The 20,530-nt window shown below is 43.7% G+C and overlaps 1 protein-coding gene across 3 annotated transcripts in view; it reads right to left on the bottom strand.

Annotated features, from left to right (window-relative positions):
* IL20RB (interleukin 20 receptor subunit beta) overlaps nucleotides 1–20,220 on the bottom strand; it is a 34,186-nt gene extending 13,966 nt beyond the window's left edge. Inside the window, exons 1-3 of one of the 3 annotated variants that reach the window (XM_047783047.1) lie at nucleotides 19,792–20,220; nucleotides 4,948–5,074; nucleotides 2,792–2,982 (exon numbers count right to left, since the gene is read on the bottom strand). In XM_047783047.1, coding sequence (XP_047639003.1) covers nucleotides 2,792–2,982; nucleotides 4,948–5,074; nucleotides 19,792–19,861 — 388 coding nt within the window. In that variant the 5' untranslated portion in view covers nucleotides 19,862–20,220. The remainder of the gene's footprint in view (nucleotides 1–2,791; nucleotides 2,983–4,947; nucleotides 5,075–19,791) is intronic. The other 2 variants (XM_047783056.1, XM_047783051.1) reach the window with 2 other exon arrangements.
* Nucleotides 20,221–20,530: the final 310 nt, after the last annotated feature.

The following is a 20,530-nucleotide window of genomic DNA, read 5'->3' as shown; positions in this document are numbered from 1 at the left end:
GATGGGCCCCAGAGATAAATGGTTTTAAAGCTCCCCTGTGACTTGAATTCATGCAACTGAGGTTAAGAACCTCTGCATTTTTCAAAGACCAATGTACAGACTTAATGCCCTTAAGAATCTCAATTCCATCTCAGCTCTACAGCCAACATCACCGGCACAGGGACCACACAGGATCACATCTTATGCTTTTGGTGCAGGTACAGAGAATCCTTTCCTCAGCTTCTCCAGCAGCAAGCCCTTTTCCTGTTTACACTGGCCTTTTCAAGTGCAAGTTCCTACTGCACACACCCACCCACGTAGTTTTGCAGGCACTTCCTTATCTCCAAGCACCCCATGCCTTCCTTTCCAACCCCTGCTGCCAGCCCCCAGCAGTGATCTTGGCTGGAGCTCCGTGTTTCTAGGACCCAGAGGAGGTGGTGTTGGATGCTGCCTGGGCATTGCAGGAAGAGGCAAAGCTGCACCACCCTCCAGTACCCTACAGGCTCCCCCAGGGCTTGCCACTGGGATCTCACTGCTTCTGCCATATCCTCCCAGTGCCTAGGGAATGACACCTGGGCAGAGGAGCCCACATTCTGCACCCAAATTCCTACTGGTACCCCACTTCAATGGTCCCATGCCAGTCCCCACTTTTCACTCCTTCCTCTGCTCTCTGGCTCTTAACTCTGGCATCCCTAGGATAATAACAGTAATAGTAGTACGGTAATAGTAGTGATACTTACTAATAGCTGAGTGCTGTGATAAGACAGCACTGCCCCGAGCATTTACACATTTCATCTTGCCCACAGTCACCCAGTGAGGCAAACTGTTGCCCATCTTACAGAAAAGGACTCGAGTGGCTGAACTGGGATTCGAACCACATCTGCCGGAATCTAGAGGGCCAACTTCCCCTGCAAATGGATCTTCACCTTCCTCAGACCCTTCCAGGGTGGGCTCCCCCACCTTCTACACCCCTCAGTAACCTTTGACTCCTTCCATTACTGTACATGCTGCCCCCAACCTTCCTACGTCCTCACACCAGAGGATTGCCTGCCACACCAAGAAAACCAAAGTCACCGAAGGCAAGCCTTTTCCTTGCCTTTCCTGCATGTCCAAACCGGTCACATTATCATCCACACCCCTCTCAGAGGAGGGCTGCCCTGCGCCTTTCTCCTCCACTCACTCCTCCGGCCGGCAGCCTGACCAACATGCCCACTGCTCCACGAAGCCACTTTCTCAAGGACCCATTTAGGGACCTCCTTCAGACCTATCAGCAGCTCTCCTATCCTCCCTTCCATGACCCTCTCCCTGCCCAGCACCTGTGGGTGCCCTTCCCTCCATCCTCTTTATATAGATTTCCTAGAATCTTGTCCTGGGTTCTCTTTGTCCTCACATCTTGTCCCTGGACAATCTCACCTGCTCCCAAGTGAGGTGATTAGCTATTAATTAATTAGCTGTTAGTTTTGTGTCTGACCTTGATCTGTCTGAGCCCCAGGGCCTGCTTTCCAACTATAAATCAGACATCTGAGGCACAATATCTTATAGGAATCCCCATCTCAAATAGCCCAAAGCCAGGAGAGTCTCCTGTTCCTCAGACCAGTCACCCCTGCTAGGTTCTCTGCGTTGGATGACATTCTCACCAACCTCAAATAGAAGCCGGACACCATCATTGTCTCCCCACAACTCTGACTCCCAGTAACTTGTCCCCAAAGCTCTAAACTTTCTAACTCAGCCATGGCTCTGTTTTCACTCCCCTCCCCAACTCCTGGGATCAGGACCCAACTTAGCTCAGCTGCAGGGTTCACTCACCCCCCCAACTCTTTTCTTACCTGAAGCTCATTCTCCCCACAGCAGCCAGGGTGAGTGTTCGGTGAGACAGACCTGGCCGAGACCCTCTCTTCTTCCATGAGCCCCTCTATTGATTTGATCAAGCTTTATGTCAAAGCCCTTCACCCTGTGACCAGCTGCTTCCTCACATGCTGGCCATCCTGCCCTTGCTCCTGCTATGCCCCACACACACCCTTTTACACACTGGTCATTATTTGCACTCTGCCATAGTTGGTCACTAATCTGGGTTCTTCCCTTACTTCTTTCTCCATCATTTTCCAGGTTCTATTGTTATAGAAATTTTACTCATTTCCAAAAGACTATTTCTGGTCACTCTAATAATGTATAGACGCTATTGCACAAAGATGCACACACAGGAAACAAAGATGGAGTTAATGAGGTAGGGATGGGAGGCAGTATAAGATTTACTGAGGCACCATCAGGGTAGAGAGAGGCCATCCTAGCCTCATCTCCCCACTTCTAGAGCAGCCTTCTTTCCAGAGAAAATCACAAGTAACTTCCAAAGTCTCTTTTGAAATGAGAGGGGGTAGATTTCCTGTTGTGGCACTGCAGAGATGAATCCAACTAGTATCCATGAGGATGCAGGTTCCATCCCTGGCCTCGCTCAGTGGCTTAAGCTCCGGTGTTGCCATGAGCTGCGGTGTAGGTTGCAGACATAGCTTGGATCCTGCGTTGCTGTGGCTGTAGCATAGGCCAGTAGCTATAGCTCCAAACTGACCCCTAGCCTGGGAACTTCCATAGGCCACAGGAGTGGCCCTAAAAAGCAAAAACGAAAGAGGGGGGCGCTGTAGGAAGCTGCCAGAAACTTTTTAAATAGACCAGTTAGGGTTGTTTACGTTCACAGTACTCTGACTTTGCAAGACTAATTTGATGCTGAAAAGAATCCTAAAGGCTCAGTGAACATGGCTCCTGAAGCGGGGCGGGTGTGAACTGGTAGAGGTGTGGAGTAAGTAGAAAAGGGCCTTACTTGAATTTCGATTAAAGGGGTGCTTCAGGGTGCTCCAGGCCGAGGTCTGTGAGCCCAGGGTGGCCCTGACCCGGAGGTTGTATGGCACAGTGGCAGTGATGTCATCAGTGATGTCACACTCAAGACCTGTGGTGGGTGAGCACCAGCTGCTGGGGATCCAGATGTGGCTCATGTATAGGCTCTCATACTCTCTGGACAAAGAGAGAAGGAGACAGTGTCACAGCAGCCCCTTCTCCCCAGCCTCAATGATGGTTTCAAGTACCTGCCTCATTCGCTGACTTTTTATGGGTCCGGAAAAGAAGAACTGGCTCCACATTCCACTTCCTCCCCTCTCCTCCTTCACCAACCACCCATCCTTCCTTATGCCCTTTCTTACCAGATGAGGGAAATCCAGGTATAAACCCCACCTAAACCCCATAAACTCTGTCCTGGTCTCTCTGTCTGCACAGTCACCACCTCGTTCGCAGCCACTGCACCCCTTGCCTTGCTGGGTGTCCTGACTGCTTTTCCGGCTTCCCTTCCTGCCATTCTCCAAACCCTTCATCACTCAGCAGAGCATAACATTTCTCTCCTTCGTGACTTCCAAGGAGCTCAGAATGGAATCCAAACCTCCCCCATGGCCTACAAGACTCTCTGGCCTTCTCTCTTATTCCAACCTTCACCATGATGCTCTCTCCACACAGGCCTCCTTGCCATTTCCCCAACAGGCTGACACGTTCACTGTCTCAAATGCTCTGCCCCTGCATTCCACATTGGCCGGCTGCTCCTGTCCTTCAGCCACTGGCTTAAACAGCACATACTCAAGCCGACCTCCCCTGCCCATCTAATAAAAGTTGTCACAGTGTCATCTCTGTTGCATCAGCCTTTAGCTCCCTCCTAGCACTGATTTCTGACACCCAGAGCAGTGCTGCCCAATAGAACTTTCTGCAATGGTGCAACTATTATTCATGGGTGTTTTTCTATGTGATATTAGCCACATGTGCCTATTAAGAACTTGAAATGCAGAATTTTCACTGTGGCTCAGCGGGTTAAGAACTCAACACAATCTCTGTGAGGATGTGCATTTGTTCCCTGGCCTTGCTCAGTGGGAACTTCCATATGCTGAATCTGCACCCATAAAAAGCAGAAAAAAAAAAAAAACCTTGAAATACGGCTCATGTGAGGAGTTCCCATCATGGCTCAGTGGTTAACGAACCCAACTGGCATCCAAGAGTACGAGGGTTTGATCCCTGGCCTTGCTCATTGGGTTAGGGATCTGGCATTGCTGTGAGCTGTGGTGTAGGTTGCAGATGCAGCTCAGATCCTGCCTTGCTGCGGCTGTAGTGTAGGCCGGCAGCTACAGCTCCAATTCAACCCCTAGCTGGGAACCTCCATATGCCACCAGTGCGGCCCTAAAAGACAAGAAAAGAAAAAGAAAAAGAAATATGGCTCGTATGACAGGGAAACAGACATTTTAATTTAATTTTAACTAACTTAACTTTAAATAGCTGTCCATGTCTAGTGGCCACCATATTGGACAGTGCATTATTTCTTAACTTTTTACTGTCTCCTCTGGTAAATGTAAGCTCCTTATCTCCAGAAACTTGGACAACTGTACCCCTGAGCCTAGGAGAAAGTCTACACCTGGAGCTGCTGAGAGTATATGAGTTGTTAATGAAATATGTTGAACACCTTCTGTGTCCCTGTCACTCAACACCTCTGAGAGCCTGGATACCTGGAAGAGGACCAGCTGACATAGAGGGTCACAATTTGTTTTGGCTCCTAGGGACATGCGCACAGTCGGGAAAACTGAGGCCTCCCTCATCCCCAGAGGATCTCAGTCTCCAATGATTTCTCCACCTGAAGTCAGAGTCCACCTCATTTCCTAATATTTTCTTCAGTGATAGACAATTGACTCACTGTTAAAAACAAGCTTCACCAAAAAATGTGTTTATAAATGTTTGTGTCCCCAGGTTGTTCACCGTCAAATCCACGGGACAATTTCCCTTGCTGCGTCAGCTCCCTCAGTGTCCAAGAGGCAGACACGAGAGGCAGATCATGGGAAATAATCTCTCCCTGGACTCACAAAGCCTCCTTGGGCTCTGGAATGAGGGTTGTACCTCCAGGAGTTAACGACTATCCAAAAGAGATAAACTAAAACAAACAAAAAAACTCACCCCTGGTACTCGACAGAATAGTATACTATTTCTTCAGGCACCATCACTGGGCTCCAGGTCAAGATGTGCTTCATGTTGGTTGACTGCACTGAGATGTTCTGTGGGGCAGGCAGAACAGCCACTCCATCTGGGATCAAGTCAGATAGACAGGCTTACAGGTGAGCTCACATAGGGGAATGCCACCGCTTCAAGTTAGTTTCTAATGAAAGAACTCACATGCTTTGGAACAACTGTAATTTCACCATACTTGTGTTCAAACTTAATTTTTGCTGTTGTCATTTTAATTCTGCCTTTGGTGATAGAATGGCATGTCAACATTCATAATAATAAAGGCTAATTTTATTGAGCACTTACCATGCTCTGTCTAGGTCACCTACTAGGTTATCACACAATTATCTCCTTTAGCCTAATGACCACACTGGGAGGTGAGGACCACCAGATTCTCTGCTGTATAAATGAGAAAACTGAAGCCCATTATGTACAACCCCACGTCAGATTGACCTAGATTCAGACCTTGACTCTGCCACTATGTGACCTCAGTTTTCATAAACCTGAGTCTCCTACCCCTACGTGGCAAACCCATACTGCCTCCGGCCACCCTCTCCTGTTACTGCCAAAAGGTACCAAAGCACATTCCTTTGTGTCCCGCAGTAAGGCCAAATAGGACGTCGGCTGCCAGGTGGGAAGTTCTGGCTCGGGTCTGCTGTGGAAGGAGGAGTCCAGCACAGAGCACAACAGGCCAGTTCATCATGCAAGCCTCTGAGCCAGTCCAACACAAGCATCTGCTCACCATGTGCACACTGGGCACACACAGTAGGTCTACAGTTTGCACAGAGAATCAAAGAGGCCTGTGAAGCTGAACCCGCTCTCATAAGGACTTTGGGCAGCCCCAGGGCTCACCCTTGTGTGTAACCCAGGGTGTAGCATGGATCTTCCGCTATGGGCCTCTCCTCTGACTTTCACACGCTCCTCTTTTAACGCCCAACACCTGCCACCTTTTGCTGTTACAGTTGCAGTGATAACATCAACAGCACAGTGTGTATGGGGCTGGGGCCCTCGCCTGGGACTTTTCATCTCTGTGCCTGTCTCCAGGTTGGCACCTGCTGTTCGTTATCAAGCCCTGTGACCACGAGAGGATGGGGGCTGCCAGGGACACCCTGGCTGGTGCCCTTCCTTCTTCTCTAAGTTAAGACCCTGGTAGTGTCTCCCCATCTCACTCTCAGCATCCACCATCTGCCCTGTGAGGAAACACCTGGGGCACCCACATGGGAGGCTTCCTGCCCTCCCCACCCTTAAACTTGCAATCATCCAAAGGATGAAGAGGAAAGGGCCAGTTCCAGCAAGGTAACATGGGAGGGTGGGGCATGGTCCTCTCTGTCATCCTTCCTCTGGTGGACAAAGCATTTCCCTAGTCAGGTACGTGGGGATTATAAAGCTATGTAAATATAAAGCTGGAATTCATTACTCGAAAACTTTCAAAATGAAATATCCAGGTCCAGATGGTTAAAGAGAAATTAACACCAAGTTTATACCACTTCTCCCCAAAAATAGAAGAAAAGAGCACTTTCCAACTTACTTTATGAGGCCAGTATTAACCTGATACAAAAATCAGACAACGATAGTATATATTTTAAAAAAGCTAAAAGACTACAGATCAATATATTTCATACACTTAAATGCAAAAATCTTGGAGTTCCTTTCATGGCTCAGCAGTTAACGAACCTGTCTAGGATCCATGAGGCCAGTGGGTTCGGTCCCTGGCCTCACACAGTGGATTAAGCATCCAGTGTTGCAGTAAGCTGTGGCTGTGATGCAGGCTGGCAGCTGTAGCTCTGATTCGACCCCTAGCCTGGGAACTTCCATATGCTGCAGATGTGGCCCTAAAAAGAAAAAAAAAAAGACAAAAATCTTCAACGAAATACTAGCAATCCAAATTCAATAATGTATAAAAAGTATTATACACCATGATCAAGGGGGGTTTATTCCAGGTATGTAAGTCTGGTTCGACATTTGAAAATCAATTCATGTAATTCACCATTTCAACAAGCTAAAGAAATAAAATACAATCGTATCAATTGACGCGGGAAAAAAAGCATTTACAAAATGCAACACACATTCAGGATTTAAAAACAAAAAACAAAAAGACTCACTTCAAGTTAAGAACAACAGGGGGTTCCCGTCATGGCTTAGTGGTAAATGAACCCGACTAGTAACCATGAGGTTGCAGGTTCGATCCCTGGCCTCGCTCAGTGGGTTAAGGATCTGGCGTTGCTGTGAGCTGTGGTGTAGGTCACAGATGTGGCTCGGATCTGACGTTGCTGTGGCTGTGGTGTAGGCCAGCGGCTACAGCTCTAATTCGACCCCTAGCCTGGGAACCTCCACATGCCACGGGTGCGGCCCTCAAAAGACAAAAAAAAAAAAAAGTTAAGAACAGCAGAGTTATCTCAATTTGATAATGACCATCTATAAAAAACCTACAGCTAACATCTTTTTAAAAAATTTTTTTTAATTTTAAAGCATAGTTAATTACAATGTTGTGCCAATTTCTGCTGTACAGCAAAATGACTCAGTCATACTACATATATATACATTCTTTCTCTCCCTCTTTTTTTCTCTTTTGGTCACCCTGCAACATATGGAGTTCCTGGGCCAGGGATCAGACCCAAGCTGCAGCTGCAGCTGTGGCAAAGCAGCATTCTTAATCCACTGTGCCCAGCCAGGGATCAACCCTGTGTCCCAGTGCTCCAGAGACACCGCCTATCCCGTGGCGCCATAGGACTTTTTTTAAATATTATTTTCCATCATGGACTATCCCAGGAGAATTGGATGTAGTTCCCTATGCTATATAGTAGGACCTTATTGTTTATTCATTCTAAATGTAATAGTTTATGTCTACTAACCCCAAACTCCCCTCCCACTCTCGTCTCACTCTCCCCCACTCCCCCACAAATCTGTTCTCTATGTGTCTGTGAGCCTGTTTCTGCAAAAAACAAGCAAAATCCTACAGCTAACATCTTATTCAATGGTGAAAGACTGAATGCTTTCCCTCTAAAATCAAAAACAAGAAAAAGATGCCCACCCTTATCACTTTTATTTAACACATTGTACTAGAAGTTCTAGCAACTGTAGTATGGCAGACAAAAGAAGTAAAAGGCATTATAGTTGGGGAAAAAAGTAATTAATCTCCCCCTATTTTTAGGTGATATGATAGGCTACATAGGAAATCCCAAAGAATCTACAAAAAAACCTCCTAAAACTAATAGTGAGTTCAGCAAGTTCATAGAATATAAGATAAACAAACAAAAAAAAAGTTTTATTTCTAAATTCTAGCAGTGAACAAACTTACAGAAATTAAACATACTATTTACATTCATTCTCCTCAAAGGGAAATAATCAGGTGTAAATCTAATAAAACATATCCAGGATTTGTATGGGGGAAACTCCACAGTGCTGGTAAAAAATTTCAAATAAAATCTAAATAAATGGAGAGACATGTTGTGCTCATGAATCAGACAGTTCGACATAGTTGAAATGATCGTAATTCTCCTGAAATTGATATACAGGTTTAACACAATTCCTATTAAAAGTCCATCAAGGTTTTTTATAGATGTAGACAAACTCTTTCTAAAATTTATAAGCCACAGCTCCGATTAGACCCCTAGCCTGGGAACCTCCATATGCCACAGGAGCGGCCCTAGAAAAAAGCCAAAAAGATAAAAATAAAATAAAATTTATAAGAAAAGGTAAAGGAATGAGAATAACTAAAATAATTCTGAAAAAGAAGCAAGTGAGAGATATCAATCTACCCAGTTTCAAGACTTATATTAATTAAGATTGTGTGGTATTCACAAAGGAATAGACATATAAATTCATGAAACAATATAAAGATCCCAGAAATAGACTCATACAAATGTGCTCAGAAGACTTTTGGCAAAAGTACAAAAGGAATTCAGTGAAAAAAATGAACAACAACAAATAATATTAAAGCAACTGGATATTTGCAGGCAAACAGAAGACCTCAACCTAAATCTCATACCTTATGCAAAAATTAATTAAAAGTGGATCATAGACAATGTAAAATGTAAAATTCTAAAACTTTAGGAAAGAACATAGGAGGAAGTCTTCAGCACTACATAAAAATTCTTAGACTTCAATATAAAAGTAAGATCCATAAAAGGAAAAATCAGTTGGGCATTATCAAAATTAAAATCTCTTGCTCTGCAAAAGACCCTGTTCAGAGATAAAAACTGGGAAAAAATATTTGCAAGCTATATATCTCACAAAGGATTCATATCTAGAACATGAATATATGTAACATAATATGAATATATATATACACATATACACACACAGAGCACTCAAAACCCAACAGTAAAAAAGCAAACAATCTAATTAGAAAATGGGCAGAGGAGTTCCCGCTGTGGCTCAGTGGTTAACGAATCTGACTAGGAACAATGAAGTTGCTGGTTCAATCCCTGGCCTTGCTCAATGGGTTAAGGATCACAGCCAGCAGCAACAGCTCCGATTAGACCCCTAGCCTGGGAACCTCCATATGCCACAGGAGCAGCCCTAAAAAAGGAAAAAAGACAAAAAGAGAAAGAAAGAAAGAAAATGGGCAGAGTACCCATTGTAGCTCAACGGTAGCAAACCTAACTAGTATCCATGAGGATCAGGTTTGATCCCTGGCCTCGCTCAGTGGATCCAGCATTGCCATGAGCTGTGGTGTAGGTTGCAGATGTGGCTCAGATCCCATGTTGCTGTGGCTGTGGCGTAGGGGGACAGCTACAGCTCCAATTTGATCCCTAGCCTGGGAAATCCCATATGCAATGGGTGCAGCCCTAAAAAGACAAAAAAGAAAAAGAAAGTGGGAAAAAGACAAAAAACATATATAGATGGCAAATAAGCATGTGGGAAGATATTCAACATCATTAGATATTAGGGAAATACAAATTAAGATCTCCATGAGATAGCACAACACAGTTATCAGAATGACTAAAAAAAATGTTTTTTCTTTTTAGGACCACACCTGTAGCACATGGAAGTTCCCAGGCCAGGAGTTGAATCAGACCTGCAGCTGGGGCCTACACCACAGCCATGGCAACACTGGATCCTTAACCCACTGAGTGAGGCCAGGAATGTTGCCTGCACCCTCACAGAGACAATGTCAGAACCACAACAGGAACTCTAAGACTAAAATTGTTTAAAGTTGCAAAACGAAATCCTGGTGAGGATGCAGAGGAAGTGGATCACTCATGGGAATGTAAGGCGGTGCAGCCACTCTAGAATATAGTTTGGCAGTTTCTTATAAAACTAAATTTGTAATTACTATACCACCCAGCAATTGCACTCTTGAGCATTTATCCTGAAGTGATAAAGACTTATGGAGTTCCCGTCGTGGCACAGTGGTTAACGAATCCGACTAGGAACCATGAGGTTGCGGGTTCAGTCCCTGCCCTTGCTCAGTGGGTTGACGATCCGGCGTTGCCGTGAGCTGTGGTGTAGGTTGCAGACGCGGCTCGGATCCCGCATTGCTGTGGTTCTGGCGTAGGCTGGCGGTTACAGCTCCGATTAGACCCCTAGCCTGGGAACCTCCATATGCCTCGGGAGCCGCCCAAGAAATAGCAAAAAGACCAAAAAAAAAAAAAAAAGACATATCACACAAGATCTGCACAATAAACATTCATAAACAAACTGGAATCAGCCCAGATGTCCTCAGACAGGTGAATAAACAAATTGTGGTATATTCAATAAAAAGGAATAAACTATCACTGCAGAAAACAATTTGACTGAATCTCCAGGGAATTATGCTGAATGAAAAAGGCCAATCCCTAAAAGTAGGATTCTATTTATATAACACTTTGAAGTGACAATATTTCAGAAACAGAGAACACAGATCAGTGGTTGCCGGGGCTAGAAACAGTGGGGAAAGGCACAGGAGGGCAAAGGTGGGTAAGGTTATAAAAAGGCAACAGGAGGTATCATTGTGATGTTAGAACTGTTCAGTACCTTTCCTGTGGTGATAAATACACAAACCTACACACACACACACACACACCCAAATGAGTGCAAGTAAAACAGGAAATCTGAATAAGATGGGTAGGTTGTATTCATGATATCAATATCCTAGTTGTGATATTATACCATTGTTTTGAAAAATACCACTGGGGAAACTGGGCTTTCCGTACCATCTCTTTACCTTTGCATGTGAATCTAGACTTACTGCAATAAAATTTCAATTAAAAAATACACCTGAAAAAAATAGCATTTGTTCTGATTATCTAAACGATGGGATACATTATTTTAATAGTTATTTCCCCAATACAATTTTTCCCCAGTACAGCAAGGTGACCCAGTTACACATACATGTACACTTTCTTTTTTCTCACATTATCATGCTCCATCATAAGTGACTAGACAAAGTTCCCAGGGCTACACAGCAGGATCTCATTGCTAATCCATTCCAAAGGTAATAGTTTGAAAAGACCGTGATGAGATTAAACTCAAACGGGATAAAACGTACCTAGGAAAAAAGTAAATTTGTACAATTAGGTGCAGTCTATTGAATCAGCGAGGGAGGCCTATTCAGGGCACTCATCAAGGCTTTAAGGAACACACTTGAATTTCTGGGTATGTCTTCACAAGGGGGCACACAGGCAGGACAAAAGCAAGAGATATCCCAGCTTTTAGATGGCTCCATTATGTTGTGCAACAAGTTTGCGCTTTTGTAACTGTCTTCTCCTACCTGTGAAGTTCCAAATCTAACTCCATTGTAGGCAAAATAGTCTCATTCCTATATTAAAATGAAAGCAGTTGCTTCTTTTGGAGCCCTAGAGGCAACATCTTCAATATCTTTATGCCATTTGTATAGCATATTCCAAATTCCATTTTTGTTTTGCTGTTGTTTATGTGGCGTGCGTGTGTGAGGTGGAAAGACAGGAATGCTCACGGACTACTGATGCTAGGGGACATTTAATCGGGTTACATAGAAATTATCATGGCACTTCATGAAGAAGCATCCATTTTATGCTAGGACACTAAATAGGAAATGACTTTACAAGGCAGGAACTATATTTTCAGCTCAGGCTCCAAGCTGAAAGTGACTCTGTTCACCTACAAAGGTTTTTTGTTTGTTTGTTTGTTTTGTTTTTTGTCTTTTTGCCTTTTCTAGGGCCGCTTCCTGCGGCATATGGAGGTTCCCAGGCTAGGGGTCGAATCGGAGCTGCAGTCTCCAACCTACACCAGGGCCACAGCAACGCGGGATCTGAGCTGCGTCTGCAACCTACCCCACAGCTCACTGCAACGCCGAATCCCTAAACTGCTGAGCAATGCCAGGGATGGAACCCACAACCTCATGGTTCCTAGTCGGATTTGTTAACCACTGAGCCACGACAGGAATTCCTACAAAGGGTTTTAAAATGCCCTCCAATTGTTTGAGGTGGCTCACTATGGTCCTGAGAACACAATTACATGGAGGAAAAGAAAACTTTTTGATACACACAGCAGTCTTATTAACAAGAAATCCAGGAGCAGTGTGTATTGAAGTCAAGGCAGAAACCAGTTAATAGAGATGCCACTTGATGTAAATGAGCAAATGCAAAAACAAATACCATCAAGAAGAAGGGGAAGAGTGAGTTTGAAGTGTGAACAGGAAAGACAGTGAGGAGGGTGTGAAATTGGGAAGAATCATTTCCTCAGCCACATTGGATGAGAATTCCCAACAGAGCTGCAGTGAGAGACTGGACCCCTCTGTACAATCCTTTGGTTCCCTGTGAATAGCTATGCTCCTGTTACTATAGAGAATTGTATAGTTCTCCCTCTGGCAATCTGACTCAGGTATCTCAAGAAGGCCCACTGGATGGAGGCTCTTCGGTGGTGTTGCCAACAGAAACTTGAGCTGAGTGACTGTGACCTGACCATTAAGATTCTGGGGCTCAGCGTGGTGAACATAGCTAAGCAACGTTTTTGGTATAGAGCTGCATTCACAAAGCTGATCCCTCTCTCTTGCAATTTATTGGTATAGTATTGCTATAACAAATTCCCAAAATGCAGCATCTTAAAACAACACGGATTTATTATTTCTGGTGATCAGAAGTCAGAACCAAGTCTAAGTGGGCTAAAATCAAGGTATTGGCTGGAACTTTAGGGGAGACTGTTTTCTTGCCATTCCCAGCTGCTGGTAACCCCTCCCCCAGGGCCCCTCACCCCTGCCTTCTTGTTCATGCCCCCCCACCGCCACCTTCAAAGCCGACAATTGTTGGTTGAGTCCTCTTCATGCTTCGAATTCCTCCAGACTCTTTTTCCGTCCTCCCATTTCTCTTACTGCATCCAGGAAAGGTTCTCAGCTTTGAAGGACACGTGTGATTAAACTGGGCCCACCTTGATAATCCAGGATAATCTCCCAATTTCAAAACCCCATAACATTAAAATCCCCCTTTCCATAGACAGTAACATAACATATTCGCAGATTCCAGGGATAAGAATGTGGACGCTTTAGGGGATCATTATTGTGATCGCACTTCAGGGGATATTGGTACTAGGAACTGACAGTATACCCTAAAATATGGTAAATTATTTCAAGAGAATCACCTTGTACATGACCAGAAGAAAAGGCAAGGCTAAATTAGGACATGGCTGCTAAACAGGTTGCTGGCATCACTCACTCCCTAAGTAACTAGTACGCACAACCCAGCTTCAAAAGGTGTGCAAACAAATCCATGCCTCAGGAAAGTGATCTATTACTTCAAGGTCTTAAAGTATGGTCTTTGCATCAGCAGCATCATATGCCCTGGAGCTTATTAGAAATGCAGGCTCTCAGGCTGCAGCCTGTACCCTCTACTGAACCAGAATATGCTTTTTTTTTTTTTTTTGTCTTTTTGCTATTTCTTAGGCCGCTCCCGCGGCATATGGAGGTTCCCAGGCTAGGGGTCGAGTCGGAGCTGTAGCCACCGGCCTACGCCAGAGCCACAGCAACGCGGGATCCGAGCCGCATCTGCGACCTACACCACAGCTCACGGCAACGCCGGACCCTTAACCCACTGAGCAAGGCCAGGGATCGAACGCACAACCTCATGGTTCCTAGTCGGATTCGTTAACCACTGCGCCACGGGAACTCCCAGAATATGCATTTTTAACAAGATTCCTCAGATAATTCATATGTGTATTTAAGTTTGAGAAGCACTGGTATATAGAGGTTAAACTAATGGTTCTCAACCTTGGCAGCCCATTAAAATCACTGGGGAGGTGGCCTTTTGTGTTTCTTTTCAAGTTTAGTTTTGAAATAATTTCAGACTTACGGAAGAGTTGCAAAAATAGGGCAGAGAGCTCCCATATACCCTCTACTCAGCCTTCCACATGTAGATAACCACAGTACAAATATGAAATTGAAGATATTAACATTGACCCAATATCATTAATGAAGCCTCACTCTTTATTCGAATTTCACCAATTTTCCCCTAAAGTCCTTCTTTCTTTCTTCTGGTGCTCTACATGTCTATGTACAAATTGTGTTTTCATGACAATGTTTCATCCCCCTTCATTAGCTGTGTAAGACTCCAGGCATGGTTTTCCTTCCTTCTTTCCTTCTTTTTTCTTTCTTTCCTTCCTCCCAGAACCAATCCAGGATCCCATATTTAGGTGTCATATTTAGTTATTCTACAGTCCTAAGTCTTTCTTTATGACCTTGACATTTTTGAAGAGTACTGGTCAGTTGTTTTGTAGAATATTCCTCTGTTTGTGTTCGTATGATTTTTTTTCGTGATTTGATGAAGGTCATACATTTTTGGCATGTACTCACAGGGAGGACATGATGTTAATATGTCTTATTACTGGCGGTGTTAACCCTGACCACAAGGTTAAGGTGGTGTCTTCACTATAAAACTACCATTTTCCCGTTTATAATTAACAAATAACTTAGAGGAGACACTGTGCAAATATTTTGTTTCTCCTCAAACTTTCACTCATTAATTTTTGCATTTATTGGTAGATATTACTTGCAGCAACGATTGCTGCGATGTTCTAATAGAAATTGTTCCAGCTTTGGGAGTTCCCGTCGTGGCGCAGTGGTTAACGAATCCGACTAGGAACCATGAGGTTGCGGGTTCGGTCCCTGCCCTTGCTCAGTGGGTTAACAATCCGGCATTGCCGTGAGCTGTGGTGTAGGTTGCAGACTCGGCTCGAATCCCACGTTGCTGTGGCTCTGGCGTAGGCCGGTGGCTACAGCTCCGATTCAACCCCTAGCCTGGGAACCTCCATATGCCGTGGGAGCGGCCCAAGAAATAGCAACAACAACAACAACAACAACAACAACAAAAAAGACAAAAGACCAAAAAAAAAAAGAAATTGTTCCAGCTTTGGTCATTGGGAGCTCTTTCAGATTGGTTCCGTGTCCTTTTAACTTCCATCCCTCACTTTGTTTTTTCATGTTATTTTTATTAATAGACTTTTAACTTTGGGAATAATTTTAGATTTTTTTTTCCTTTTTTCTCTTTTATTTTTATTTATTTATTTATTTTTAGGGTCAAAACTGCAGCATGTGGAAGTTCCCAGACTAGAGGTCGAATTGGAGCTGTATACGCCACAGCCACAGAATGCCAGATCTGAGTCTCATCTGTGTCCTACCCCACAGCTCACGGCAATGCCAGATCCTTAACCCACTGAGTGAGGCCAGGGATGGAACCCGCATCTCATGGATCCTAATCAGGTTCGTTGCCCCTGAGCCACAGACAGGAACTCCTAATTTTAGATTTATAGGAGAAAAAAAAAGAATTGCAGACACTAAGTACACAGAGTTCCTGTATATCTTTCACTCAGCTTCCCCTAATACTAACATTTTACACAGTCATGATATATTTGTCAAAACTAAGAAACCAACATTGGTACATTATTATTAACAAAACTGCATACTTTATCTGGATTTTGCCAATTTTTCCACTAATGCCTTTTTCCGTTCCAGGTTCCAATCCAAGATATTGTTGCATTTTGTCCCCCCCCCCCTTTTGTTGGTCTTTTTAGGGCCATACCCATAGCATACAGAGGTTCCCAGGCTAGGGGTCGAATTGGAGCTGCAGCCTCGGGCCTACACCACAGCCACAGCAACTCAGGATCCAAGCTGCATCTGCAACCTACACCACAGCTCACAGCAACGCTGGATCCCAAACCCACTGAGCAAGGCCAGGGATTGAACCTGCATTCTCATGGATACTAGTCGGGTTCGTTAACCACTGAGCCACGATGGGAACTCCCCCTTATCCTTTTTTTGAGCACTTCTTTCCTTACCAGAAGATGCACCAGACTTGTATTTTTTCAGTTACAGAATAAACTACTTCTTTAAGGATCCCCACCCAGGATGTTCTAAAAAATCCTAAAGCCCAGACAGCACCCTAAATTAAGTCAGAACTCTGGCTGTGAAATTCTGGCATCTGTACTTTCAAAATCTCCCTAGGTGATTCCCATGTGTTGAGATTGTGAACCACTGATCTAGACCTTACTTCAGGTACCTGAAGAATAGTGAAAACTATGAATGATAACTCCCCAAAGACTTAAATGTATTTCCTAGCAGGTTCTTATGTCCCCTGAAGATGGGGGACTGTGTTGTTCATCTCTAATGGGCACCTAACCTAGAATCAGGCACATAGTGGGTGCTCAGAAATGAGGAATGAATGAAAACTAAACAGGTGAACCTCATCTGGCTCTGTAATCAAATTAGCTTTGGACTTTTTTTCCCCTTAGTCCCCATCTATTTCACATTAGACCTTTGTGCTGCTCTGAAGCTTATGCTGAACATCTATTTCCTAAAATCTTGAGTCAGTGTTAAAAAAGCAGCATAAAGGCTACCTATGACAAAGTGGTCAGGTGAACTTCCCAGGCAGAAATCCTTGCACCTCCTTCCTGGAAGGATGCCATGCTGGCTTCCCCTGGCTGGGTCTGCTGTCAACTCCCTTCATTTGGGTCCTCTTTTTCCACATTTACCTCCAACGGCCCTTATGGCAAGTGTGTCAGAAAAGGTAGCAACATCTTTATTAGTTTTGCTTGTCCCTCCAACCTTTTTCTGGCCTGCTTCAATGTCTCAGCTTCTTCTAAAGAGAAGTACCAAGGGCACAGGCTCTGTAGCCAGTCAGACCAGTCAAATCCCAGTTCTCCCACTTCCTAGATGTATATACTTGGGCAAATAACTGAACCTCTCTGAGTCTCTGTTTCCTAGTGTCTAAAAAGGGGATTATATCACCCATCTTGCCGGACTGATGTGAGACATCAAGAAAACAATTTTGCTGATCTGGAGCACAGGGTGTGCTCATAAATGTCAGTTGTGACGGTCATTGTTATTTTATTATTATTGGTAGTGGGAATCAGTTTCTGAATCACACACTATTTTTTGAAAGGGACAGGGCAAGGCAAGAATTCTACCCATCTGTTCCAGGGATCTAGAGTAACAGAAGTTCATTTAGAATTTCCAGAATTCATTGCAGGCTCCCACACGATCCAGAGGAAATGGCAAAACTTGCATAAAGACAAATTCAACTAAAGCAAATATCTGCACACACTATACCTGTTCGCATAACTAACAGTTGATGAGGAACGTGGGGGTGGGCACTCTGACCTCTCCAGAGTGCCTTTGTTTGCATTATCTCATTTGACACCTCCCAACCACAAAGTGGCTCTTTTGACCATTTTACAGATGAGGAAACTGAAGTGATGTGATGTATTCACTGAACTAGCAAGTGATAAACGTCAAAACGCACACATAGGTCTTTCTGGCTCTAACATCTTGTGGTTTTCACCATTGGTTTGTTTGTGTGTTTTGCATGTGTGTGAGGCGGGAGGTGGTGGTAATGGTGGTTGTGATTTTTGGGAGGTTTTTTTTCTGTGTAAATTTCTAGGTGTCAGAAGAGGTCCGTTTGAAATGGGAGTTTTCAGGAAAAGGTTTAAAAAGATTGGACTGCCTTGTTGAAGAAAATGTCAAATTAAAAATAGGTGAAGGGAATTAAAAAGTATAACTATCCAGTTATAAAATAAGTCATGGGGATGTAATGTACAGCATAGTGACTATAATTACCACACTTCATATTTGAAAGTTGCTGAGAAAGTAGATCTTAAACATCTTCATCACAGGAAAAAAATTGTAATTATGTATGATGATAGCTGTTAACTAGACTTGTTACAGTGATCATTTCAAAATACATACAAATAGTGAATTAGTATGTTGTACACCTGAAACTAATAATATGTTATTTGTCAATTACACCTCTATTTTTTTAAAAATCAGGGAAAATATGCTGGCCCCTTCTCATTTGGCCTCCTGGTCTTCTTCTTTTGGGTTAGTAGAATAGTATTTTCCTGGTACCTTGTTTGCTCCACCAATTAATTAATCAATCAACTGACTAACCAATCAACCAGCATGCTCAGTCTATGCTGGGGGCTGTGGGGACACCAGGAAAGATGTCCAGGCCCTGCCTTCAGGCCAGTGCAAGAAACAGAAGTAACCCATGGAAACAGAGTACATGGGGTCAAGGGTCAAAGGAGAGAGGTTGGGAAGGTCTGTAGGAGCAGGGACTCACCCATATGGAAGGATGATGAGAGGATGGGTTTGGGATGGGGTAAGGAACTGGAGATGGAGCTTCTGGTGGGAAAGTACAAAAATAAAGGCCAAGAGGAGGAAATGAGGGTGTAACATGCCAACTATGAAGACAGCAGCCGCATGTGGCCCAGGAGTTTCAAGAGTTTTCAAGGAGTTTTCAAGGAGTAGTGAGAAATAAGTTTGGGGCCTGAATATGGTGAGTCATGAAACAAACAGCAGATTTGAACATCATGGGCTGAGACACTGAGAGCTGTGAAGGGTTTGTTTGAGCTAGGCGGGCATAAATTTGATGCTTAAGTCAGTTCTAAGCATTTGCTAATCACCTCAGCACTGATTTGTTACGTGATTTAAAACAACTAGAATAATTAGTTCTCCATGTTTAAAAAAAAAAAAGGAAAAGAAGGAAGGAAGGGAGAAAGAAAGAGAGAGGGAGATACAGAAAGGAAGGAAGGAAGGAAGGAAAGAAAGAAAAGAAAAGGAAAGAAAGAAAAGAAAAGGAAAGAAAGAAAAGAAAAGGAAAGAAAGAAAAGAAACTCAAGAATCCCATCCACACGGCAAAGTGCTCAGTACCTTGGAGTATTCAAATTTGAAATTTCTCAATGTGATTTGACAGGGAGAAACAGCAAAGGCTAAGGAGCTGTGATTTGGGAATAAAACATGTATGTGCAAGCAGCCAGGAGTGGAGCAGAGAAAATTATGTAATCTTACTGGCAGGCAAAAAATGCCCCAAACCAAATATTTTTTAAAGTGGTATGGAGTACCTGACTACTCCCTTTTTAAAGTGGTATGGAGTACCTGATCAGGAGAGAAACCCAATTTTTATGTCTTGTACCCAATATTAAGTTTGCAAATTTTATCTTTTTATTCACATATATTTTGTTAGAATCTTTATTTTACCTAAACATATCCTTACAGTTAACATCTCTGAGAAACACACAGAATGACTAAGATAATTGTGTTGTGCTTTTTAAAGCTAGATAATGAAATACATAACAAAACGCATGGATCTCTGCTAGCCTTTTAACTACTTGTTTTGACGCTTTTTCTTTCTAGATTGTTATATGGACGTTAAGAGAGAGATTTCTAAACGGAATGCAGGCCTTTTCTTTGGGATGTGGGGATGGAGGATTAGTAGGTGAGACATCTTTTTAAAAACAGACATAAGATGTTCTATGCATATACTGCAACTCCAAACCCGGAGAAAGTTTTTTTCACCTTCTCAATCTATATTTGAGTCCCAGACTATTGGCCATATTCTGATTCATACTTACCTGTGAGCAAGCAAGGAATCAAGGCGTAGGAAAACCACATAAGACTTGCTGCGATTTCTTCTAGAAACATCGTGAGGATCTGTGGCAGACTCAGCTTGACCTGGAACGTGGTTACCTTCCAAAATGTAGCACTCTGTTCATCTCAGCCATCCTTGCTTCGGCACACAGATGTTGGGGCTGAGGTCTGAGTCGCTGTAAAGCCTAAATTGTTCTGGAAAGAGGAGCCAGCCCAGACAGCTCAGAAGAGGCGGGCTGTGCAGCACCCTCCTTTCTGCCCAAACCCAGATATTGCATCAGGGGGAGTGGCCTAGGAGAGTTTCACAGAAAAGTTAATTCTGGGAAATTTAAAAATCTGTCTGAGGGAGATACCTGGATCACAGGCTTTGTCCTGGGGGACGATGATGGTCCCTAGAGGCCCCCTTGGCAGTCAGCAGACAAAGATTATCTGACCCTCATCAAATAGCTCTTTCCTTCCAAGTCTCCCTCTTGTGAGTTCATTCAAGCTGTGTACCAATTAGCTCTTTTTGCTACAGCCCCACTTCAGAAAAAGGGAAGTTTTAAAATATTTTTAATATCTTTTAAAAAGTCAGGAAGTGACCATGAATAAAACTTTACATTTGCTTGCATTTGTAAAAAGAAAACCCAGAAGAAGATAGAGAAACTACTAAGATTGGTTACCTTGGCACAAGGGGAGTGGCAATTGGGAAAGATAGAGGAGAAAAATGGGAACTAGACTCTG

Source organism: Phacochoerus africanus, chromosome 1 (assembly GCF_016906955.1).
Source record: "Phacochoerus africanus isolate WHEZ1 chromosome 1, ROS_Pafr_v1, whole genome shotgun sequence".
Lineage (NCBI taxonomy): Eukaryota > Metazoa > Chordata > Mammalia > Artiodactyla > Suidae > Phacochoerus > Phacochoerus africanus.
Note: the sequence above shows the minus strand (reverse complement) of the source record. Positions and strands in the feature narration are given on the sequence as shown.